The sequence below is a fragment of the Epinephelus lanceolatus genome, chromosome 21 (assembly GCF_041903045.1).
Source record: "Epinephelus lanceolatus isolate andai-2023 chromosome 21, ASM4190304v1, whole genome shotgun sequence".
NCBI lineage: Eukaryota > Metazoa > Chordata > Actinopteri > Perciformes > Serranidae > Epinephelus > Epinephelus lanceolatus.
The window spans coordinates 25,108,010-25,134,538 of NC_135754.1; the positions used below are offsets into that span (position 1 = coordinate 25,108,010).

The following is a 26,529-nucleotide window of genomic DNA, read 5'->3' on the forward strand; positions in this document are numbered from 1 at the left end:
TCCAAGGGTTTCAGCTAGAACCCACCCAGGTAATTCTGCCACGAACCATGGCTTATTTACAGTGTTTCATCTAGAACCCACCCAGGGAATTCTACCATGACCTTTGTCAAAATGTAAGGGTTTCATCTAGAACCCACCCAGGGAATTCTACAATGAATCATGTCATATTTCAAGGGTTTCATCTAGAATCCATCGAGGGAATTCTACCACAACTTCTGTCATATTTCAAGGGTTTCACCTAGAACACACGCAGGGAATTCTACCATGAATCATGTCATATTTCAAGGGTTTCAGCTAGAACCTACCCAGGATATTCACATCCAGCAGTCTTGGACTTTCAGAAACTCATAAAGGGTCCCAGATGATGTGGTCCAGCGCAATCCAAAACACTCATGGTTCACAGTCACATCTTTGGGTGAAGGAGATTTTGTGAAATCGCTGCTATTACTACAACCATTACTATTTCAATGTTGCAGTAGGGTTGGGGAATCGAAACTCCAGAATACAAAATGTCAAGTACTGAGTGCCTAAAAAAAAATTCAGCAGACCATGTGGTGTTGTATGGCATAAAGTGATGCTAGAGACATCTACTAAGGCAATACACAAGTAAAATGAAAATATATAAATATTTGAGGGTGAGGATCTTTTATCACCCATGCTCTGAACAATCCTTGGAGAACTCTTTCTTCAAAAAAGGGTTCTTTGGATAAAAAGGGTTTGGAATGGAACCCTAAGTCTTACAAAGAACCCTTGATTAACCCGTTTTTCAAATGTGGGTTCTTATGAGGCAAATTGTTCTGGGTAGCACCTCAGCCCTTAAGCAGGAACCCTATTGGAACCCTTTTTTTTGAGGAAGAATGTATGTGCTGGATCATTTCTTTTCCTGCCGTTACTTCCTGGATAGTCCGACACATAATGCTGCAAAGTGACAAACGTGTTACTGTTACACTGCTACACACGGATTAAACAAGAAGACAGCTATAAGATATAAAATGTTAATTAGTGAGCTTTAGATGTTTTGGTAGGGTGATTTTTTAAGCTCCAGACACAGCCTAGCAACTGTTTACCCATTTCCAGTCTTTATGCTAAGCGAAGCTAACAGTCTCCCTGCTCTAGCTTCATATTCAACACTAGAGAGATATTAAGCTTCTCACAAAACTCTCAAAAAGACAACAATCAAGCTAATTTCCCAAAAAGTCAAAATATACCTCTAAATTCTGATCTCTAGTCATTCCAGTGGGGCGGCGGCTCTAATACTGAAGCAGTTCACACGATACAAAATTACTGGTAATCTCTATATGCATAGATGGCGGTTGGGCGATAGGAATTCTGATGGACTTTAGCTACCTATGGCGCAGTAGTCAGTGGGTCCTGCTTTTCCAGGACGGCAAAACAAAAAGCTCTGTTGCTCAAAAAACAGAGACAAGAGAATGAAGCAATTACACATATCTAAGACAAAAACTGGTCATTGTCTCATCCCTGGACCCGCCCGGTACCTCATATCCCACCAGGATGATACACAACTCCATGCCTTCCCCGGTCCGATCCCAAAATCTTTTTGCTATGAGGAGAGAGCCATCCCTGTAGATTTTCAGGCCAGCGGCTGTGACTCGGCTCTCCACATGGGGTCAGACAGTTCTACCAGATGTATCCTCCATCGTCTGCCTCGCCCTCCTCCTCTTCCTCCTCTTCCGCTTCCTCTCCGGTGTCCTCTGCCTCCTTCTCCTCTTCGTCCTCCCATCCCACTCCACTCCCAAAATCTCCAGAATATCCCGCCACTTCATCTGGAGAAGGACAAATACATGAGGAATGGTTTTGTCATAATGCCAAAACAATTAGATGACTGACAAGCAAAAAATGCCAAACATTAGCTTATTTTAGTCTCTCACATGTGAAGAACATTGCAATCAGGTGACTATACAATGTGCAAAATTCAGATGGAGGGCAGGAAGGGATAAATCCATAAAAGAAACACTGCCTATGTGACAAGTCTTAACACATCGCAACAATTTCTGCTGCTGACTGGGCTGGTACAACACGGCTAGCCAGATAAAAACGTTCATGACTCTAGCGGATTATAACTACCTTGTGTGTGGTGGGGTCCCCAACTTTGGAACCAAAGAGTTATGGTCTTGTTTTTGGCCGGATGACTAAATGTGCTTGAGAATTACTGTCTTTTTATATTTCAACTCTGTACATGGATGTGTCGCTGGTGTCAGGCTACTAGCTAGATTAGTGGTTTCCAACTGGTCCAGCCACAGGGTCCAGATTTTTCCTTTGTCATTAGTTCAAGGTCCACACAGTTTAATATATTCAGCGTCATGCTTGCATTTAGCCATGTCTCAAGCCAGTCTGCTATCTCTGCATTCACTTGACAGCAGAAAATGGCACTTCAAAATAAAAGCTCTGTGCTGGAAATTGACTGTACACCACCCATCAGTTGGGAACCACTGAGCTAGATAACCTCAGCTTCTATCGTCAACCATTTCCAGGGTCTGGTGAAAGTCTGTTAAAAACCCTGACACTAGCCAAAACAAAAAATATAGAAGAGTTCATCGCAGCATATTGTAATTGCAAGTAAACACCAACTCAAGATATGTTTAAAGCTTTAACATTAACATTTACCTTTGACATTAGCTGACTCTGCCCCTTCCGAGTTTAGACAGTGGTTTTTGATCCACATCTGCCACCATTTCTCTGTGTTTTTGTTTGACTTCTCTCACATACTACTATTTCAGGACTCACAAGACACGTGTTTTTTATCTGATTTGATCAGCCGGATCATGGGCATTTGTGCAGCGTTGGTTGTTGCTACCTCCGGGTTGCCTGCCCTCCATCAGGACAGTGCACCGACTTATGATGTCGTATGCAAAGACGCTGACTATATGCGTTTTGGAAGGCTGGTTGGAAAAATCGAGCTTTGAAAATGTGTGAGAACCATTTTCTTACATCTTAGAGTAAACAATTAACTGACTGATCAAAAGAGTAACTGACTAAAATCCAATATGAGGTTTTGAATGTGTGCAGCTGTTACTTCCCATCATATGTGCTCCCCGAATACCTTTAAAATATTCTCAAAACAAGTGAAAAACCTGCAAATGTAGGAAGATTACAATTTGTTACATAAAAAACAACTTATTTGAGAGTTTTCTAGAAGCGAGTGTCTATCTTATCAAATAAAAATGAATAAGGCAGGTCAGTGCATTAAAATCAAGAAACCTTGATTTAAATAAAACATGTTGAGTTGCATTGGAAAAAAGGTGAAATCTCACTGCAATGGCAAATAATTTCATGTTCTGAGAAAAAAAAACAACAACTTCAAGGACTCACTTACAGCCTAAAATTACTTCATAAGATGGAAATATTCTGGCTGTGTAGAGTGTGAGGAAAAGTGTTTGCCTCATACCACAGTCAGGGTTGCCATGGATTCTGGTGCCCATCATCTCTCCACCATGCTGGTCGACGCACCAGCACTCCCCTCGGCTTTGGTCGCATTGCACTTTCCTGTAGTAGCCGTCCTCGTCGCAGCTGGGAATGTACATCCCTGCGCACACAAACATGCACACACATGCCTGGTTGTTAAATATTTATACGCTTAGCACACATAGCTGCCTCATGCTGATGCCTGAGATGAGCACAGCATAAACGAGAATGCCAACACGCCTCAGCGAACCTGTGATAAGACCATCAGTCAGGATAGAGAGGCGGATTTTTGGCAGTGAATACCACGGAGACAGAGAAAGCTTCACTGTTTGTTTTACAGAAGCATGCATATGCTGCTGGATGTGATTTCGTACAGTATGTTGGCGTGGTGTGTTTCCTTATGCTGTGAGAGTGGCATGTAAAAAAATGTAGTGACAGCCTCGGTGACAGAGCTCCAGTGTTTCAGCCTCCCTCAGGACACTCTTGTCAAACCCAAAGCAGTTCTCTAACAAGCACCAAACCCCTCCCTTTCCTCCCCTCCTCTCCACAACCGTGAAAACTAGAGAAAACACAAGCAATGAGACAAGTAGGCCTCGGGGATGGCAGAACATTTCTCTGGGTTTGGAGCTGAAGAGTAAAAAAGCAGCTGTGTTGCATGCTTGGTAGATACTGGAGCATGGGTTTTCTCAGGGAGCCAAATGGCCGAGTTAGCCCTGCTCTTTCCTAAAGCCAGCGCTGCCCTCTAATCCCCCCCCAGCTTGATTAGGACCTAATCTGAGGCGTGCGCTTGTGATCTCTTAAATGAGCCTCCTCCAGCTCCTCGCCTGCAGCCTTATTACGTAAGTACACCCAGGGACGCGGAGTGAGTGCGGGGGCACATGCCAGCTCGACGGTGCACTTCATGGCTCACTATATGGCATCATGTGGCTTTGAAAGGATCTGAAGTGAGTCAGTGCTAATTTCCTGTCCAAAAGGTGCTCCTACTCAAGTAGTGTTTAAAGGGGACATATTATGCTTCTCCTTATTTTCTTTCATGTTTATGATGTTAGTGTGAGATCTTCATATTAAACCTGGCCAAAGTTTCAAATAACGAGCTAAATGTGCGTAGGAGAATCTGTATACTCTGTTTCCAACTGTTTTTTTTACTTCCAAAACAAGTTAACATTAGTTTGTGATGGATTTCTTAATGGTCATCTACAAGTGTTTACATTAGCCTGCATACACTGCTACATGTAGCAACATGCTAACATCTGGGAAACATGTTCTTTTGTTTGCTGATGTTAAGTTTGACCCAATTTCTAATCATATTCTTGCTGGAACGTGTCAGTTCATGATGATTTTGGTTTTGAAGCTTTTATTGGTGATTTTTCATGATAAAGTGCAGTTATTCTCCGTTACAGTCATTCCCTTGCAACAGCTAAATGGCTACATGTAGCTACATGCTAACATCAGGGTCACATCATGTAACCTTAGTTCCTGATGTTGTCAATTTCTCCAACCCAGTCTCACTATGAAGTCTTCGAAATCTGGTGCTTGGGCAATGACTTCCGGCATCAGACACCGACAAAAAAACGAAAACCGTCCTTTAATGTCAGCATGATACGCGGCTGGTGGTGTCAAGGGAAAAGCACAGTGTAATTAACACGGCTGTTACCTGAGTTATTCCACAGGCTAGTTAATAACATGTCGGGCAGGAAATCCAAAGTGTGGGATCATTTTGAGAAGGTGAAGGACGAACCCAAGGTGATATGTAAACTCATCTTCATTGGTCAACTACAAACATGACGTATCATCTGAAACATGGAAGTAGCTACATGCCCATTGGCCCACAGCATCATTAACAGGCGGCTCGCTCAGTGTGTGACGTGCACTTGTAGATAAAATATAGGCCTATATTAATGAAGGTTCATTAGTACGGTTTTGTATTTCTCTGTAATGTAGCACAGTGTTAACAATGTTACTGATACTATTCTTTCTCACACCTTCAACTCAAACCATTGTGTTGCCCCGCCCAGAATATATAACTTAATAATTAAATTAATATCGTAAACGACTAGTCGACTAAGGGCCCTAAATGATGACTATTGGTCGACTAGGAAAATACGCTGTGTGACAAGTCAAAATGTCTTCCTTGAAAAAGGCCTACAACAGTGGAGAGATGCCTAATAGTGCCAATGTAAAAGACCCGGAAATGCTGACCACTCAGAGCAGACTGCGCTTTCTAAGGAGGGGGGCTTAAAGAGACAGGCGCTAAAACAGAGTGTTGCACACAGGGTGAATGCAGGTGTTCCAGCACAGACAGTATGAGGGAAATAAAGTGTTTTCTGACCATTAAAGCATGTAAACATGTTCTAGTGGAACACTTATATAGAAGTATGGGCCTGAAAATGAGCATGATATGTCCCCTTTAAAAATCTTCAATCAAATATACCTTCAACATCACAGCACTGCTATTTAAGATAAATGATAAATTTACCAGGCTTTTTCTTGGCTGCCTCCTGCACTTGGATCCTCTCCAACTCGGCGAGGCACGGCGGCTCTGTGAGAATCAAACAAGAAAAGTGATGACAGACGAAACCTAAAACTGCTATCCCCAAACTTTATCTCAATCAATGCTTTTCATAATTACACCTTCTTTTTTTTTTTGCACCGTATTGATTTGTTTAAAAAGTCTTATATTTCATTCTCTGTGAGTCTGATCGATCATCGAGAGCTTAGGTGTAAGAACATATGGATGCAGTCTGAGAGCAACAAGGAAGTGAGCTGAACCTGTCGAAGAGATAGAAATAGAAACAAAGAAGAAAAAGACACATCGTATTGACCCCGAAGGCGATGAACCTTCCCCAGTGCTTGCAGATTTTCACAGCATTTCTATTGTGCTGGAATTCACGGCACATTATCAATGCCTGTTAAAATAACAGTTTGTAATCATCTCTACACGTGTAGCGTGACGTCCTGTTCCAAATCATCATCGTAAAACCATTATCACATAATGGTTTATAAATACCACCAGCTAGTGATGAAAAATTGATTAGGGAGCCAGTGTCACCTATTGCACGCAGGTTAAATGCCTGATCAATGGAGCAATCGGCGTGCAAATGAGGTTACTGCCAGAAATATCCTTTATTTGTTTAGGAAAGGTCAAACGGTGCAGATGTTGCAAATGAGCACAGCTGAAGAAGCTCTGTGAGCGTAGGCAGCATCCACAGAGACACCTGATCATTTTACAACATGAACAAAATGTCAGGAACAGGGCTTCAAAAGAATGCGTTTATTTCTAAATGAATATTTCAGCGCAGGGTTTTTAGATTAATTCTAAGCTCATTTTGCCTGACATTTTTCTAAAGGGTATTAGGTGGTGAGGGCAGGTGAAGAGTGTAAAATGTTTAACTTATAGACATCACCCTGAAACTTCCCCAGTGGATTACTTAGAGTCAGACAATTACTATCATTATTTGGTATCACAGGTTCTCAGAAATTTAACGTTTAAATGCAAATTATGCATTATCTAATTAAATATGTGCGCATTTGCAGTAATTTCCAGAACATTGGATGAAGCCAGGTTCAAAATTCTTGTTTGATTTTGTTGTCATATTAAAGTGCGCCAGGATTTGAAGCCAGTTTTCATGGTGGCCAAAAAATTGAGCATAGCGTTAGTTCAGGCAGGACACGATGTCAAGCTCAGCTCACATCCCAGCTACATCAACTGATCTCAAACAGCCCAATCAACTGATGGAGCAGCTGGTTGATGGAAGGGAGTCAGCTGATAGATCACATGATTCCTTTCTATGCAACCAATTGGTGAATCTCATTCAGGGCGCTCTATTTAAACTGCTCTGGCCTGCCTACTGTTGCTGCTTCTTCTGCAAGCTGCTTGGCAACCAACCTCCACCCCAGCTCCTCCTTTTCATGCTGTGTCTGACTTATCAATGTCATTTCTGTTTGTCATTGATGCTGCTCTCTTCTGTTCCCAGGGGTCTTTGCTGCTGCTCTCCCTGCCTTAGGCTTTCCATGTGGGCGCATGGAAGGGCAGGGAGGTTTGCTCTCTCTGCCTCAGACTTCTTGTCTGCACATGTAAGGGCAGACAAGTGTGCTCTCTCTGCCTTAGGCTTTCCACGTAGGCGCGTGGAGAGGCTTTTTGTGTAGGCCAGAGGAAACGACGAAAGGCAGAGAGGCCCCAGAAAAGAGCAATACCGCCAAATGTAACACTGCAAATGGAAATAAAGTTTTATATGACTTAAGTGGTCCTGTCTGAAGTGGAATTCTAATTTCTGGGTCCACCACAAGATGACTTGTGGCCCAAATAGAATTTGCCCATTGACTAAGATCAATGCCAAAAAAGGAAGGGTGCTCAAAGTGCAAAACATAATAAAAAGTGGTTAAAAACAGCAGCAAACGTTTCAGTCCTTGACTATCAGCAGTGCTACTGATATGAGTGCTTCACAGCACAGATACAGGCACACACACAGATTCCTACCAGGTGTGATGAATCAGTGACCTGTCCTATGAGTATTGCCAATGTATAACAGCAGAACATACAAATGTATAAAAAACCCACAACTATACACAGAAAAAAATAGGTAAATTAAAAATAAAATAACATAAAATAAAAAGAAATATATTGATTGTCCATTGTACAGATGCACCCAATATAAACTTTTTTGTTGCCCTAAGTAGGCGTAGTTTCACAGCAGCCCTAGAACTAATAGATGTCGCCATGGAACATCCCCAGTTGATTACTTACATGAAGTCAATTTTTTCTCATATTACAAGTTCCCTGAAATATTTTGTTTTAATATGCAAATGAGGCATCTAATTAAGTATGTGCTTTTTCCATATATTTCCAGAAAAGAAATGTGAACAAAAATAAATCCCTAAATGTGTATGTTTGACGTATTATGGAAGCAAATAAGCTCATCTGTGGTGTCTCGTCTAAAAATCCTAGCTCACAGTGTCACCATGTAACTCAAGTAATCTGTTTTTCAGCTTTTATATGAAACCAAATAAGTTTTTTCATTTTATTCCTGGAAAAAAAGAACCATGGTTTTGGTCAAAAATAAAAAAATATTGAATCAAATCAGATCTTAAAACCATGTTTCAATAATCACTGACATTTAAAACACAAGATGGAGGGATATTATATGACCTCATAAAGCCTTGCAAAGTGCTGGCATAGAAGACATACATCTGATATCACCATAAATTCAGCCTTGCCTCCAGCTAGGCTTCTCTCTTTTTCTTTTTTTTTAACAGACGTCACATAACCCCAATCCTGGCTTCTCCCAATAGGTCCCTGTTTGTTTTAGAATTGATTTTAAGATTTTACTGAACACTTTCAAAGCTCATCTGGGTCCCCGCGATACATAGCAGACACATGAGCCAGTTCACAGCCTTAGATCCTCAGGTAGTGCCCCTCTGGCTGTTCCAAAGTCGAGGCTTAAATCTAAAGGTGATTGTCTTTTTGCCATCACGGCTCCTCGACTTTGGATCGAACTGCCTGAGGAGATAAGACTCGCAGAATCGGTGACATCTTTTAAATCACCTCTTAAAACCCATTTTTATAGACTTGTTTTTATGTGATGTCTTTTTATTTCCTTAAATTTTGTCTTTTTATTACTTTTATTACCTTCATTCTTTTTATTTGTATTTATTTATGTTGACATTTTGTGTCTTGCATTTTGCATTTTTGGCTGTCTTGTTTGAACTTTGTCTTAATTTTGTCTCCTTTATGTTTGGTTGGACTGTTTGGCGTTCTGTCGCTACATTGCCTTCTGAGTATCCTGTTTCTGCTTTTGAGTTGTCCGTCAAGGCACTTTATAAACTCTGTTTTTGCAGGTACCATATAAATAATCTGCAATTAAACATTCATATAAAAGAACAATATAACTATTGGTAAATTGGTGGAAGCTGTAAAAAGTAGATTTCTTTTCTAAGAATGAGACACCGTGCATTCAGAAAGTGTTCAGACTGGTTTTGTTGTTGCTCTCTTATGCATTGTCAGCTGTGGGAGCTTATATAGACAGGTTTGTGTGTGCCTTTTCAAGTCATGTCCAATCAGCTGAATTTACCACAGCTGGACTCCAATGAAGGTTGTAGAAACAGCTCAAAGATGATCAAGAGAAATAGGAAGCACCTGAGTTAAATGTCAAGTGTCAGAGCAAAGAGTCTGAATACTGAGGCTTTTCCTTTCAACAACAAACATTTCTAAAATCATATTTTTGCTCATTACGCTGCATTGAGTGCAGAGTGATGAAGGGGAAAAAATAATTTAAGGCTGCAACATGAAATGTGTAAAAAGATGAAGGGGTCTGAATACTGTCTGAACGTGCTGCTGCTGAACAGAGGAAAAACAATCTTTCAGTGGAACCTCGACACCCATATGATCAATGCTGAAGAACCAGCAGGGGGTTGATTGAAGGGAACAGTCGACCCTGAACACAATGACACTTTGTTATTGGACTTCTGTGCTAATCATAGACTGTCTCCAGGGAACACCATGTTCAGGCATGGTTGATGAGCGTACCTGGTACCAGAGGGATCAGTGATGGATCTGTGGCTGTATGTGTCGGACACTTGGATGGAACAAGTTGTGACCATTAAAGAGGTAGTTTGGATTTCTTGAGGTAGGGTTATATGAGGTACTTATCCATAGTCAGTCTCTACCTACAGTCAAGAGCAGTGGACACGCCCCCAGTTTGGAGAAGCAGCAGCAGTACTGACAGTGAAGCTATGTACTGCACTGGACGTATTTGGAACACAGGAGCTGCTGGTCTAGTGCTGCCTTGATTAGGGAGTTTGTTTGTCTTTGTGTGTGGTTTATCTTAGGCCACTGCCCCCATCCACAGCACTATTTATTTTTAATTTATTTTATTTGACCTTTATTTTACCAGGAAGTCCCATTGAGATTGACAGTCTCTTTTACAAGAGAGACCTGGCCAAGGTAGCAGCCAATCAGAACACATTTAAAATGCAACAAATTCAACATATAATACAAAAATTCACAATAAAACAACAACTATTCAAACATAGAGGCCTCTCAAGAAGAAGAAGAACCACTTGGAGGAGCGATGCTGGTAACTATCAGAGCTGTTGCTTAGCTTCTGTGGCAGTACTCCTGCCCGCTTCTCCAAACTGGTAGACTCCCATCTACTGTTGGTGATACACTGACTATGGATAAGTACATCATAAGCCTTGTTTCTACCAAGCAGTCCGGTTCAGTTCAGTTCAGTTCACATTAGAAAGCTCATTTTTGCATTCCCATGGTCAAATGTTGTGGATGGTAGCAACAGACCCATTCTATTCTGTCCTGTTTTTCCTCACCCCTCTGTTGAGGTACCTCAAGCCAGAGTCACTGTAGTCTACAGAGTGGTCAAAAGTGAACAGTTACTCTTGCTGTACAAGGACTTTTTTAAATATACCATTAACTGTGACAGAGACTTTAACCACTCCAGCCTGTTCTCTTTTGTTCTGAAATTTCCGCTGTATAGCCCCGTTCCGTGAATCATTAACAAGGTGTAGACTGTTCCCGGCTCACCCTTTTTCTCCTCTAAGGGCGGTGGCCTTGTGGGTAACCTGTGAGGGTGTGACGTGTGAGGGAAACAGCTCTCTCGGGGTGTCATGGTAGAGAGTGATGATACTCAGCAGAATTAAGTGTCCAGATGAGCTCAGGGCTACTGCTAAACCTCATGAGAAGGCCATGTTTGTTGTTCTGTGGTGAAGACTGCAAGAAAGGAAAAAAATGATCCGCACACCGATAGAGCTCCCATTAATCCATTTAATTTTCTGTCAAGTGACGTTTCGAGCAACGCAGGCTCTTCCCCTGCGTTGCTCGAAAGAAAATTAAATGGATTAATGGGAGCTCTATCGGTGTGCGGATCATTTTTTTTCTTTTTTGATACATGTTAGAAGTTTATGATCCAGCACCCTTTCAATATTTATTTGGGATGTGCGTGTTATTATCTTTTTTCGAAGACTGCAAGAAAGCCATTGTTGGTGAATGACACCTGAACGCCTCGCCATCCTTCCTTCTGCAGAGTGGGCGAAGCTAGTTACCAGCTAATAACGAGCCAAGCTAAGATAATGTTAATACGCCAGCATGTTCCCAACTATGGTTCAGAGCTGGTAAGCTTTCACTAAGAGACTGTGGAAATGCTAAACAGATCTAGCTTTAAGGTACATTTCCGTACAGGTATTGTACCGGTTCTAGGGGTACTATACTGAAAGTGTGTGGTGGAAACGCGGTTATACAACCCCACTTCAAAAAATCCTGACTATCCCTTTAAACCAAGGGTGAAAAACAGTGTTGAAGGCAGCTTGAAGATGGAGTCTTTTTAGCCCAAAGGAACTGTATATCAGGTAAGGACTACATTTTCTGCAGCATGGTGGAGAGTCACAGCTCTGGTGGGACTCTGTGGGCAGAGTTCAGTGAGGCCACTAAAGAAGGACTTTCGATTTGCCAGAAAGTGATTCTGGCAAACTGTCAGATGACTCAGATAAAAAGAGGTCTTGTCCAGATTGTTCTCAGCAGGAGGGGAGAGATGCTGATCGTGTTTGGGAATATTGTCAGACCTTTATAAGCGGCGGTAGAAAATAGATAAAATGGATGGAGAATTCAAGCATAAGTTTGTACAAACTGCTGAAGGTTAAAGAGAGGCAACAGACAGACAAAGTGTGCTTTTGAAGATGTTGATTAGGCTGAAAAATCCCGCTTTGAAATAACAGCCTGTGGGCTTTCAGGCTTGGTTAAAGGGATAATTTGACATTTTGGGAAATGCTCTTATTCGCTGTATTGCAGGCAGTTTGATGAAAAATTTGATACCACTTTCATATCTGTGTGATAAATACGGTGCCAGAGCCAGGAGGCGATTAGCTTAGAATAAAGACTAGAAGGTGGGGTAAACAGCCAGCCTGGCTCCGTCCAAAAAATAATATCAGCACCTCTAAAGGTCACTAATTAACACAATATACAGTACAGGCCAAAAGTTTGGACACACCTTCTCATTCAATGCGTTTTCTTTATTTTCATGACTATTTACATTGTAGATTCTCACTGAAGGCATCAAAACTATGAATGAACACATGTGGAGTTATGTACTTAACAAAAAAAGGTGAAATAACTGAAAACATGTTTTATATTCTAGTTTCTTCAAAATAGCCACCCTTTGCTCTGATTACTGCTTTGCACACTCTTGGCATTCTCTCCATGAGCTTCAAGAGGTAGTCACCTGAAATGGTTTCCACTTCACAGGTGTGCCTTATCAGGGTTAATTAGTGGAATTTCTTGCTTTATCAATGGGGTTGGGACCATCAGTTGTGTTGTGCAGAAGTCAGGTTAATACACAACCAACAGCCCTATTGGACAACTGTTAAAATTCATATTATGGCAAGAACCAATCAGCTAACTAAAGAAAAACGAGTGGCCATCATTACTTTAAGAAATGAAGGTCAGTCAGTCCGGAAAATTGCAAAAACTTTAAATGTGTCCCCAAGTGGAGTCGCAAAAACCATCAAGCGCTACAACGAAACTGGCACACATAAGGACCGACCCAGGAAAGGAAGACCAAGAGTCACCTCTGCTTCTGAGGATAAGTTCATCCGAGTCACCAGCCTCAGAAATCGCAAGTTAACAGCAGCTCAGATCAGAGAACAGATGAATGCCACACAGAGTTCTAGCAGCAGACCCATCTCTAGAACAACTGTTAAGAGGAGACTGCGCCAATCAGGCCTTCATGGTCAAATAGCTGCTAGGAAACCACTGCTAAGGAGAGGCAACAAGCAGAAGAGATTTGTTTGGGCCAAGAAACACAAGGAATGGACATTAGACCAGTGGAAATCTGTGCTTTGGTCTGATGAGTCCAAATTTGAGATCTTTGGTTCCAACCGCCGTGTCTTTGTGAGACGCAGAAAAGGTGAACGGATGGATTCCACATGCCTGGTTCCCACTGTGAAGCATGGAGGAGGAGGTGTGATGGTGTGGGAGTGTTTTGCTGGTGACACTGTTGGGGATTTATTCAAAATTGAAGGCACACTGAACCAGCATGGCTACCACAGCATCCTGCAGCGACATGCCATCCCATCCGGTTTGCGTTTAGTTGGACGATCATTTATTTTTCAACAGGACAATGACCCCAAACACACCTCCAGGCTGTGTAAGGGCTATTTGACCAAGAAGGAGAGTGATGGAGTGCTGCGGCAGATGACCTGGCCTCCACAGTCACCGGACCTGAACCCAATCGAGATGGTTTGGGGTGAGCTGGACCGCAGAGTGAAGGCAAAGGGGCCAACAAGTGCTAAACACCTCTGGGAACTCCTTCAAGACTGTTGGAAAACCATTTCAGGTGACTACCTCTTGAAGCTCATGGAGAGAATGCCAAGAGTGTGCAAAGCAGTAATCAGAGCAAAGGGTGGCTATTTTGAAGAAACTAGAATATAAAACATGTTTTCAGTTATTTCACCTTTTTTTGTTAAGTACATAACTCCACATGTGTTCATTCATAGTTTTGATGCCTTCAGTGAGAATCTACAATGTAAATAGTCATGAAAATAAAGAAAACGCATTGAATGAGAAGGTGTGTCCAAACTTTTGGCCTGTACTGTATCTCCTGTGTTTAAGCCCTGGACAAAAAGAAATGTAAAAATGTCAGTTTGTGTTTTAGGAGCAGCTAAGTGCTGAAACCATTTCTAAGCTTTAGAGAGGCTGAGTACTGAATTTAGATAATTAAAGGCACTAAATGAATTGCTTCAGTTTTACTGAGCCAAAAAATGGCTTGTCATTTGCTCCCTAAATTCGATGCTGAAGAAGTAAATGTATCAATGTGTAAAAATCAGGCTTCAGATAACATATCAATTATGAAGTATCCATTTGATCTAGCTACCGACAGACAGCACAGTAGAGAGGGTGACTTACAACACCCAGCATACAGATACAACACCACTTCATCTTGTTAAAACAATACTCACAGTTTGGATTAACTTTTATGAAAAACTTTTGATTCTTTTGATCTAAGGACCCTTACAGACTAAAGGAATATGAATAACTTACAGGGTAATCAAGGAATGGACACGTAATTTGAGGAAGCCAACAACCAGGTTTTATATATCTGAAGAACTTTTATTAAAAAATAAACTGCTAATCAAAATGCGTAGCCACACCGGGCTAGCAAAAGGGACTGGGCTTTTAACTGAAGTTTTATGGTATAACCCACCAAATCAAGCGCCAGTGATTTGTGTATAACCCACATTTTTGGGTAGGCCACAGTCACGTCACCAATTAGATGGGAGGCAGGTTGAGGTGGTGGATGGATCACAAAACACAGGACTTTCCCCCAGGAGACAGATGTTCAATACTTTGAGTAATTTTAAAGCACGTCCTCACCATGTTTCTTCTCCTTAACCTAACCTATGTAACTGTACATTAAGTCGGTAACATAATTGATGGGGTGCTACTTCAAAGGATATTACCGTATATGAACTGTTGCATGACAATAAGTTGAACTAATGAACTGAAACTGTTGAGACAGACGACTTAAACCATGCGGTAAGCAAGTTTATACTTATATTATGGAACTGCTTTCATTGTGTTACAGTGCCAAGGAGCTTTAAAATAAGTTTTGTTTTGTAGTTTTCTTTTTGTTTGAATGGATTTTATAAAGTTGGTATTAAAAAAGTATCATTCAGGAACCAGTATCAAAGTCAAGTTATAGGTAACAGTATCTGAATTTTTGAATGATACCCAGCCCCCCCCGATCACGATCCGTGAATAAATTATTTTTTCCAGCGGATATCTTAGTTACAACATGATTGAGCTAGCAAAGCAGTTTTGTGTTGCTATGTGTGGTATTTATTCAGTTATGGGAAATCACGATGTCTAGAAAGCATCAGTGGCTGCAGCTGACAGGGACAGTTAGCAAAGCTAACATCAGGACATCATCTGTTAAAAGCCTCCCGTTGTCGGATACGACATGAAACTACTCGAGTTAGCTCAATCGTGTTGTAACTCAGACATCCGCTGGAAAAAATATTTTTTTTCACGTTGACGAGATGGCGTTTTGGGTGGAGCGGTCGCTATGGACACGGAGCTTGCTGTTTCTGTAGGTACACATTTCCTGGGGACACCTGCACGTCTCGGCCACGCCCCCTCCATTGTGATTGGCTAAAGCGCAGCATCGTTCAAACTCAAAGCCCCCCCCCCCCGTCGTCTTTCACACAGAGCTGCCGACAGATTCTACAATGTAAATTGCAGACTCTGTCTTGAGATATACAAAGTAAATAAGGATATTTCCCAAAATGTCCAACTATTCCACTCTACATGTGCTGTTACTTCCCTGGTGTCGAGGGACAAATACATACAGTGGATGTGTCACATTTCAACATCTACAGACAGTTTAATGATTCATTCTTATATTTGTTATTTGTCCCCTTTCACAGCAGCCATAGCAGGCTTGTGGTGGAATAAAGTGACGTCACAGCGTACCCTCTATTTCCCTGTGATGTGATCTGGCTATTATTTCACCCATTTAGAGATCTGACCCAAAATAGACTCTCTGTGCTTCTGCAGTGTAAATCTTCTGTACTCACTTTCCCTCCAGAAGCAGAGGCACCACTCCGCCGTAGAAACCTTCCCATCCTTGTAGCTGTCACAGGAGTTGAAGAAGGGTCGGATGCAGACCTCGTACTTGTCCAGGTTAATAGCAGCGAGTTCAGCTTGGTCCAAATACAGGTCACTGTTGGTGTCCAGCCTGGAGAACATCCAGCCGATGGAGTCCTTGCAGCTGGCTACGAGGCTCCTGTCCAGCGCTGTCAGAAATCGTTTTCATAGCACTTTATTTCTTTTCATACCAGTACATTTCACATTACATGCCTTTGCATAGACAATTGAGTTGTAAGATTGAGAATAAAGCTGCTTTGTGAGTTTCAAACCTGAAGCGGTGCCAGCTCCGAGCTTGCCAGAGTTATTCTGCTTTGCGTTTCCATGAAGGAGTTGGAACCAGTCTCTCAGGCGGTCGCCCAGGTCTGCCAGGTCCTGGCCCGTGCAGCTCTCTGAGGGAGCAATGAATAAAAAAGGGAATCCCGGCATTCAAAACTCTGGCAGACACTAAACAGCAATCTGACTCACCTTCCCAACAGACAGGCTTCACATTGCTCTTACTGATGTACAGTGAAAAGAATCAAAGACACAGCTTTCCCTCACTGTAAAGCTGTCGAGGCGAACTGTTCATGCTGTCATTTATAAGCGTATGATCTGCTGCTCAAAGAAAACATTACTTCGCAATTAACTTTGTGGCAGCAAATTGCTGTTATGCAATAAAGAAATCCACTTTCAGACTCAGGCTAAGCACTTTTTCCAGGCTACAGATGAAAAACAGGAGTAACATTTCATCCTTATGATCAATTGGCATTTTTACATGCCCGAGAGCTTACAATCAATACTGTTTGGCTGCCATGATAGATAGTGTACACTCTAAATAATTACATGATTGAAAGAGCAGTTTAACCACATGGGGGATATTTGGCTAACAGTAATCTCTGAAATTGGTGAGTATTGATCCCAAACGCGGAGCATTGGGTTGATTGGTTCAATCCTACTAACAGCATGCTGTGTGTGGGGCATTTAAATCTTCACTGCAGATGAAAAGTCTTTTTTTTTGTTTAGGAGGATTCCTAACTGATTGAAACAACCCAGAAGCATCTATATAGCAGCCATCATGAGAGCTGTTTGAATTCTCTAAATGCTACGGAAAGGTGATTCAGTGCTTTCTTTCTTATCTCCTTCAGCATTGGATGCACTGGACCATCCTTTACCAAAGGAAAGAAGATAATGCCGTCCTTTAATTTCTTTGAAGCAACATTTAAAGCGATGCAACGTGGCTGGTCATGAAAACAAACAATACAACCATCTTCCATAAATTTAACGTTTCATTTTATGTAATCATACCACTGTAATAGGTATTCATGGCAACAAATATGAGTGCACAGGAGAGTGAGCGTAAGCAACCATTCTCAATGTGACAACTAAGGATGCACAATACTGAATTTTTTTGCCCATATCCAATATACCGATATCTAACAACTCATTTGACTGATAACCGATAGTGATATTGATATATCCACTTTTCCCCCCAATTTTAGTGGCCATCAAGTCTTTTTCGTAGTGGAATTAGCATCATATTATGCATTGTCATGGCCCACCAGCAGATGGAGACATGAAATACAATACTTTTCAATGTATGTAATATTCAGTGTGCAAATTTTGACTATCCAGAAAAGTCATGTTGGCCGATTATGATAGTTCATTTTAAAGCCCATATCGGCCAACACTGATGACGGGCTGATATTATCGTGCATCCGTAGTGACAACCATTTAATTTCACTTTTGTATATATTGCTGTTTTTAAAATTACAATTCCAACTTTGGTAATGAAGTAATACTTTTCTCTAGATTGTCCACATTTATTGCTTGATATTGGACAGAATTGTCAACTTGTTACCCTCCATTTCCATTTTCAGTTTGACATTGCTGATGCTGATGCCATGACTGATTTCTGCGAGGGAGGTGGATTTTGATTTTCCCTAACCAATCACTAGAGATCAAAGTATCTGCCTTAATATAATGTCATTTCAAGTCTACACTAATGCATAGCCATGCCAACATATTTGTTTTGCTGAGGCTGTGGAGCTGAGTGGAGTGGAGCAAAGTAGAAACAAATTCATTGTTGGGTGATAGCCTTGATAGCAGCGTCTTTCTTATCTTATCAGCTGATCATTGCTGTTATTAATCCTTTTTGGCTCCGGCACACCACTTGACAATGCTTGACAAAAGTTAGTCCTGCTCATGGTGCTGATTCCCCCACAGTGCTCATTAATAATTTTTTATTCTAAGTGAGCTGTTTTATGTCACGATGTCAGACAAACCAGTAAAGTCAAACTTGGTGAGGTGGGCAGATGCCGCACCAGAATTCGTTTGCACCAGAGTTCGTTTGTAACCAGACCTAGACCACCTTTTCAGGAAGGTATCCTCATCTCTCAGTCTGGTTGTTTTACTGCAAACCCAAGTGCGACTGCTGTGTTCACACCTGCCCAAACGAACCGCACTTAGGGGTCAAACGAACTTGAGTTAGTTTGAACCGAACCAAACAGGGAAGGTGTGAAAGCACCCTGATTCTCTTAGCATTGTAGTTGTCTTTTCTAAGTCCTCATGAATTCCCCTTCACATCTTTCATTGACCTCAAGACGTTTTCCATCAAGGTCAAGGAAAAGTGTTTGGGAAAATATACATAGGACATAGTTTCTTTGACTATTAGACCCATGCACGTATTAAGAGAACTGGATACAGCGTCACTCCTATGGAAGATGTACAGTGGCGCATGACCCACAAAAAGTTCAACTTCAGTATGAACTGACTCGGATCTTCTGTATTGTTGGGCACATAGTGAAGGTTCACTAGAGACTTCCACCGGCCAAGTGGCTAACGTCCGGTTCTGCCCTCCCTTAACTTGTAAAAAAAAAAACTATTTGTGTGACTGTTCTATCTTTTCGAAATATTATCAAACCTTTTATTCATTAACTTTCTGTAACCACTTATCCTGTTGGGGGTCCTGGGGGTGCAGGAGCCTATCCCAGCTGACATTAGGCAAGAGGCAGGGTACACCATGGACAGGTCACCAGACTAGCGCAGGGCTAACACATAGAGACAGACAACCATTCACACTCACATTCCCACCTATGGCCAATTTAGAGTCACCAATTAACCTGCATGTCTTTATGGGGTGCCGTTTGTAAAGTGGCTCACGCTGAAAATAACATCAACATTTTGCCACATTTAGCTTCAAACAATGTTTAAAAAAGTGTTGTGAATTTTTTAACGTCACCTTTTACCACATTTACAGCAACATTTCTTAACTTAGAAATATATTAAATAGTTAAATCTAAATATTAAATCTAAATCTAAATTTTAAATCTAAATCTAAATGTTAAATCTAAATGTTCTGGGTGAAACTAAATATTTAGCTAATATGCAAATTCACACCGCCGGTCATCGGAAGTACCAAAATAAAAGCTCGAGATGGTCAGACTCTGTTTATAGAATCAAATGACGAATTAAAACCAACTTATCGGGGGAAATGAACACTTAAACATACATTAGCGTGATAATAACTCCATAAAATAACAAAAAACATGTTTGGAGAAAGTTTATTTGACGTGTACTTTGAGTCGTTAGTGTCCCTTCGGGAATTGCCGTGTTGTTTACAAATACGTCCGGGTAGAAAGCCATTAGAAAACCATAAGCTGTTAGCCCCGTTAGCGGTGTCTGTAATGACTCATTAACTCAGTGAACGGTCCGTGAAAAAACATTTTTTCCAGCGGATGTCTTAGTTACAACATTATTGAGCTAACTGGAGTAGTTTCATGTCGTATCCGACAACGGGCCGTTTCACGTCCGTTTCACGGACCGTTTAAGAGTTAATGAGTCATTACAGACCGCTAACGGGGCTAACAGCTAACGGTTAGCCCAGCTAATCTACGATAACCATGTTATTAATTTCAAAGCGTGCACACAGAAATAGTAGTGTGTGTTCAGTCATTGTGTTTATGGACTTTACAAACATCAGATTAGTCTAAATGGTGCTATAGTGACGTGAAAAATGTGAGATATACACACACATATATCTAGCTAAACTCTGCTGGTTTTCTACCTGGAAGTATTTGTAAACAACCAGGCGATTCCCTCCGAAGGGACACTAACAACTCAAAGTACACGTCTAATAAACTTTCTCCAAACATGTTTTTTGTTATTTTAGGTCGTTATTATCACGCTAATGTATGTTCAAGTGTTCATTTCCCCCGATAAGTTGGTTTTAATTCGTCATTTGATTCTATAAACACAGTCTGACCTTTTATTTTGGTACTTCTGGTGACTGGCGGTGTGAATTTGCATATTAGCTAAATATTTAGTTTCACCCAGAACATTTAGATTTAACATTTAGATTTAGATTTAGATTTAGCATTTATATTTATATTTATATTTCATATTTAGATTTAACATTTAGATTTAACATTTAACATTTAGGTTTAGATTTAATATTTAGATTTAACATTTAGATTTAGATTTAATATTTAGATTTAACATTTAACATTTAGGTGCCACATTTAATATTCAGATTTCACTACTTAATATATTTCGAAGTTAACAAATATTGCTGTAAATGTGGTAAAAGGTGACGTTAAAAAATTCACAACACTTTTTTAAACATTGTTTGAAGCCAAATGTGGCAAAATGTTGATGTTATTTTCAACGCGAGCCACTTTACAAACGGCACCCCATATGTCTTTGGACTGTGGGAGGAAGCCGGAGCACCCAGCCCAGTGGACCATTTTTGGACGTGGAAGTTGTAATACCTCAGTTGGGCCACTTTGTAAAATAGGATTCAAAGCACGGCTCTGTTCCCAAGACTTCATTCAACCGCAGCCTAGAAGGATGACAGTCCAAGATTAAAATGCATAATCAGAAGAAGGTGAAGAAAAGGCCACTTACCACGTTTTGTGTCAGTATTTGTGAGGGTGACGGAGGCTGTGGCACAGGGGCAGAAGCCAGCACAAAGGATACTGAGCTCTTTGCCTGTGAGGCAGGCCTGCTGCTCCAGCTTGCACTGTGAGGAGAAGGAGAGAGACAGTTAAAATATTTATGGAGGTGACCGCAGGAAAGAGAGATTGCTCATTCAGATGAGACACTGCACTTAGAGAAAGCCAGCAAGAATGAGCTGTCATTTTCCGCTGTCTTTTCATGCAAGGTCAAAATTAAAAACTATACATAAATCAATAAAGAGTCCTGGCAGGGCCCGGTGTACGGTGATGCCGCTCAAAACAACGTCAGTCATTAATCATACAGACACGTTGAGCCGGTGCACTTGTCCTCCCGCAAGCAGTGATGAACTGTGCTGCCCTGCTGCGTCCACGTATATGTCAGCGCAGCAGGAAACAGCTCTTGACTGGACTCTTCTCATTATTTAAAATGATGACACTGCCGCTTTCCATTTCTTCTCAGGGTTTTTATGCTGGCAGAATCCAGTAATAAAGCCAAAGAAAAATGATGGGAGTAAAACATAGAGTGCTTTTAACGAGAGATGGCAGTGCAGAATATTTCCTCTTACCTCAGAGGCGTAGTTGTGTCCATCAGAGCCACATACAGGTGAAGAGGCAGCCACGGGACAAGGCTTGCAGGTGCTTTCATGAGCCTCCACCTGCCCTGACTGCTTCACTCTGAACATGACAGGAAAAAAGGAAAACATTTAAAATGTCAGTCCACTTGAATTACAGAAGAAACATTTTCTCACCCACCACGCAGATAGTTTTCCAGGGCTTTTAGGGTATCTGTCACTGAGATGTAACCCCAATACAACAAGAAAACAAGAGTCTACAGTCACGCTAGCGGCTCGGTGAGGCTGTACTTGGGCATGGTGATGGTGCTTTGACCTAAATGCTAACTTCAGCATGCTAACATGCCCACAATGACAATCTAATACCTGCTAAATATCAGCAGATATAAGATTTACCAATTTAACCATCTTTATTCAGGTAAAGTTTGAGGCTGTTGGGGATGTCGTTAGTTTTGCATGTGTTTGGTCAAATTAAAATTTGATCTGATGATGAAGCTCAAGGAAAAGTCAGGGGATAATTTAAGTTAGACCATGACTGTCTGTACAAAATCAAATTGGGGTTAGCCCTGTGTTCCCTCAGCTCTTAGTTCCCTACTGAACTTTTCCATCCCATATTAGCCCCTTTGTTCAATAAGCCCTTTGTTCCCTCATTATCAGAGCAGGCCCTTAACTGGGTTGGAGATTAGGGTTGCTCATGTTAATACAGGGGCGAAAGCATTACCTCACTGGTGGAGGTTTTGATCTGAGGAAACATAGGGCTGAGGGAACATTAGGTTGAGGGAACGTAGGGCTGAGGGAACACAGGGTTTAGGGGACATCGTGTGGAGGGCACAAGAGGTTGAGGGAACATTGGGCTGGGGGAACACAGTAAAGGAAACAAAGAGCTGGGGGAACATAGAGTAGAGGGAATAAAAGACTGAGGGAACATAAGGTTGGGGGAAATAGAGCTAAGGGGAGAAAGGGCTGAGAGAATAAGGTTTGAGGCAACATAGGGCTAAGGGGACATAGGAATAAGGGAACATAGGGCTGATGGGACATCAAGCTGAGGGAACATAAGGCTGAAGGACCAAAGGGGTAAGGGAACATAGGGATAAAGGAACAAAGGGCTGAGGCAACATATGGCTGAAGGAACAGTGCTGAGGGAACAAGGGGCCAAGGGAACATAGGGTTGGAGGAATAAGGTTTAAGGCAACACAGGGCTGAGGGAACATAAGGATAAGGGAACAAAGGGCTGAGGAAACATAGGGCTGAGGGAACACAGTGTTGAGGGAACATAGGGCTGAGGGAATGTAGGGCTGAGGGAACAAAGGGCTGAGAGAAAAAGGTTTGAGGCAACATAGGGCTGAGGAAACATAGGGATAAGGGAACAAAGGGCTGAGGCAACATAGAGCTGAGGGAACATAGTGTTGGGGGAATAAAGAGCTAAGGGAGAAAAAGACTAAGGGAACACAGGGCTGATGGAACATAGGATTGAGAAAATATAAGGCTGAGGCGACACAGGGCTGAAGGAACATTATGTCGAGGGAACATAGGGATAGGGGAACAAAGGGCTGAGGCAACATAGGGCTTAGGGAACACAGTGTTGAGGGAATAAAGGGTTGAGGAAAGGTAAGGCTGAGGCAACACAGGGCTGAAGTAACATAGTTTTGAGGGAACAAAGGGCTGAGGGAACATAGGGCTGAAGGAAGAGGGTTTGAAGCAACATATGGCTGAGGGAACATAGGGATAAAGGGACAAAGGGCTGAGGCAACATTGGGCTGAGTAAATAAGGGATGAGGGAACAGGGCTGAGGCAAGGTAGGACTGAGTGAATGAAGGATGAGGGAACATAGAGCTGAAGGTACATAGTGTTGAGGGAATAAAGGGCTAAGGGAAAATAGGGCCTAAGGAACATAGAGTAAAGGGAACATTGGGCAGAGGGAACAAAAGGCTAAGGGAAAATAGGGCTGAGGGAACATAGGGTCAAGGGAACATATGGCTGAGGGAATATGCGTTGAGGGAACATAAGGCTGAGGTGACACAGAGCTGAAGGAACATGGTAGTTAAGGGGACATAGGGCTTAAGGTAAATAGTGTTGAGGGAATATTGAGTTGACGGAACAAAGCTTAGACCCCACAAAACTTAATGGCGATCCAATAGCTGAGATATTAAAGTCAAAGTGGCCAACATATCCCTCTATAGATTCATCCATCCAGTGTGGCAACAAGCTCATAAGCAACATCGCTCTCCAGAAACAGTGACCCTGCTACTCATTTGCAAATGTTTTCATTGTGACTATTTCTTTAACAGAAAGTATTTTCAGAGACAGCATTTGACAGAGAGGTCTGTAGATTTTCGAGAGTAACAGATAATGCCTGCCTGTCTTCCACAGTGCTGAAATGAAATGTCCACAGGCGTCAGGACAGCTGAGTCACTGCCCAGTTAAGAGACTCACATCTTGACACCACACTTAGTTATTTCTTAAAAAACAGAAAACTAGCACTTGCACTGCAACACTGATCATGCTTTCAGTTGGTCGTTTGAGAGAGATGCTCTTCCAACATCTGATGACATCTTGCTCTTGTTCCTGTCAAGTTTGAATGCACTTATTGTGAGTTGCTTTGGACAAAAGGATCTCCAAAATAAATGTAATGTAACGTGACTGGGGAAAGACATGTTGCTGTTGAATTTTTTAGATTCACTTTCACTGTGATGGGATGGCAATAGAAACCTTAGGGGTAGATATCTACAAACTTGGATAAATAAAACAAAAACTGTCTGCATTTCCTGTTAATATTTGAATGCAGTGCTTCGTAAAATCCCCCCTTTGCTTGCTTTCCTCTCACACGGTGATTGACTTCATGTTCAGTGAGCACAAACATTAGGCTCTGCAGTACGTCTTCTAAGGCTGCTACTTAATGATGCTAGGATGGTTTAGTGTGGTTGCGTTCGTGCTTATTACCCATTATTCGACACAGTCTCTCTCATCTCTGGAGTGACTCTGTAAATGAAGCACTTTATTGAAAAAGATAAACGCCTGTCGCAGCAGATAGACTTTGCAGGTAGTAATAATTCACTCCATTAATTCTTTTCAGACTGCAACCCTGCTCATTTGTTTTCCAGTCAAAGTGGAATGAATGGGTGAGGGAGTAGATAAATGCTTTTTCAGTGAGGTTTACCACAGAAACTCAAGATTTTTTATGAAGGAAGGCACATTTGAAATACTATAAATACCAGTATTACACTGACCAAAATGTTAATGTATTTTCTATATGCTTCAGTGTCGTGGTTTCAACCCAACGCAACTCTTAAGCTGCTCTATAATCAACACCAGTAGTCCAGTGAAGTGTTATTTTCGGCATGGGGGGTCAAACACTCAATGTTCTCCCTGTTCAAGTGGGCTGAGACATAAGAACACTGTTGCTTAGTGACGCACAATCGAAAGCACTTAGCATCTTTAGTTTCCTTTTAACATTGTGATTGTGTGTTTTCTGCATACTAGGATCAAAAAAGGTAGACTAGACAAAAAAGGAATTAATATGTCGATATCATACATTTCAGTGATGACAAAATACACATAGTTAGGTCTAAATGGGAAGAAGAGCTGAGGATGGACTCCATAGATGATTGCCGTGAAGACCTTCTGAATGAAGTTAAGTCATCTTAAACGTGCATGGCTCAGTTTAACCCAGCTGATAATGGTGCATGGAGTCCGCCTTAATAAAGCCAGACTGGTTGAAATATATCTATGAGTCATTTTTAAACTGTGGTCCATTTTGGTCTGGAAACCTTTAGACAATCCAACACATATTTAGAGAGATGCAGTGAAACAATATTTTCAATAAAATAACACTGGTATTTCCATTTCCATTAGCATGTGTCTTTTCCATCACAGCAAAAAAAGTGATGGGAATGACATTTTGTCACATTAAATAAAGACAAAACTCATATTTTGGCTTGCTAGCAATAAATATACACAAAACACGCAATATAAAATGCTGTGTTTCTTATTATTTGTACATTCAAAGGAAACATAAGCTGTTTGGAATGACAGCTAATAAGCATATTCTTGATTTGACACAGATTGACCTTAATTTCTTATATGTGTTACCTCCATGGAGCTAACTGTCCTCCACTCATATGCTTTCTTGTCACATGAATATTGCTGTGTATAGTATATGTATATAAACTCTAAAAAAGAAACTGGCCCCTGTTCCCTTAGCTTCATGTTCCCTCATTATCAGAACAGGCCCTTCCATAACTGGGCTGGCAATTAGGGTTGCCCATGTTATCACAGGACTGAAGGAACATAGTGTTGAGGGAACAAAGGGCAAAGGGAACATAGGGCTGAGGGAACATAAGGCTGAGGGGACACAGGGCTGAAGGAACATAGTGTTGAGGGAACAAAGGACCAAGGGAACATAGGGCTAAGGGAACAGAGGGCTCAGGGAACATAGGGCTGAAGGAATAAGGTTTGCTGCAACATAGGCCCGAGGGAACATAGAGCTGAAGGAACATGAGGCTGAGGGAAGATATGGCTAAGGGAACATAGGGCTGTGGGAACATAGGACTCAGATAACATAGGGCTGAGGGAACATAGGGCTGAAGGAATAAGGTTTGAGGCAACATAGGGCTAAGGAAACATGGTGTTGAGGGAACAAAGAGCTAGGGGAACATAGGGCTGATGGAACATAGGGCTGAGGGAATAAGGTTTGAGGCAACATAGGGCTGAGGGAACGTAGGGTTGAGGGAACAAAGAGCTGAGGGAACAACGGGCTGAGATAACCTAGGGCTGAAGGAATAAGTTTTGAGGCAACACAGGGCTATGGGAACATGGGGCTGAAGGAATAAGGTTTGAGGCAACATAGGGCCAAGGAAACATAGTGTTGAGGGAACAAAGAGCTAGGGAAACATAGGGCTGATGGAACATAGGGCTGAGGGAATAAGGTTTGAGGCAACATAGGGTTGAGGGAACA

General features: G+C 41.6%; 1 protein-coding gene across 1 annotated transcript in view; it reads right to left on the reverse strand.

Annotated features, from left to right (window-relative positions):
* Window positions 1–478: 478 nt before the first annotated feature.
* The window catches only part of LOC117247656 (testican-2), a 47,413-nt gene continuing 21,362 nt past the window's right edge, over window positions 479–26,529 (reverse strand). Inside the window, exons 3-9 of the mRNA XM_033612253.2 lie at window positions 21,570–21,678; window positions 20,954–21,068; window positions 16,342–16,461; window positions 16,000–16,218; window positions 5,900–5,962; window positions 3,407–3,544; window positions 479–1,784 (exon numbers count right to left, since the gene is read on the reverse strand). Of these exons, the coding sequence (XP_033468144.2) occupies window positions 1,639–1,784; window positions 3,407–3,544; window positions 5,900–5,962; window positions 16,000–16,218; window positions 16,342–16,461; window positions 20,954–21,068; window positions 21,570–21,678 (910 nt within the window). The 3' untranslated portion in view covers window positions 479–1,638. The remainder of the gene's footprint in view (window positions 1,785–3,406; window positions 3,545–5,899; window positions 5,963–15,999; window positions 16,219–16,341; window positions 16,462–20,953; window positions 21,069–21,569; window positions 21,679–26,529) is intronic.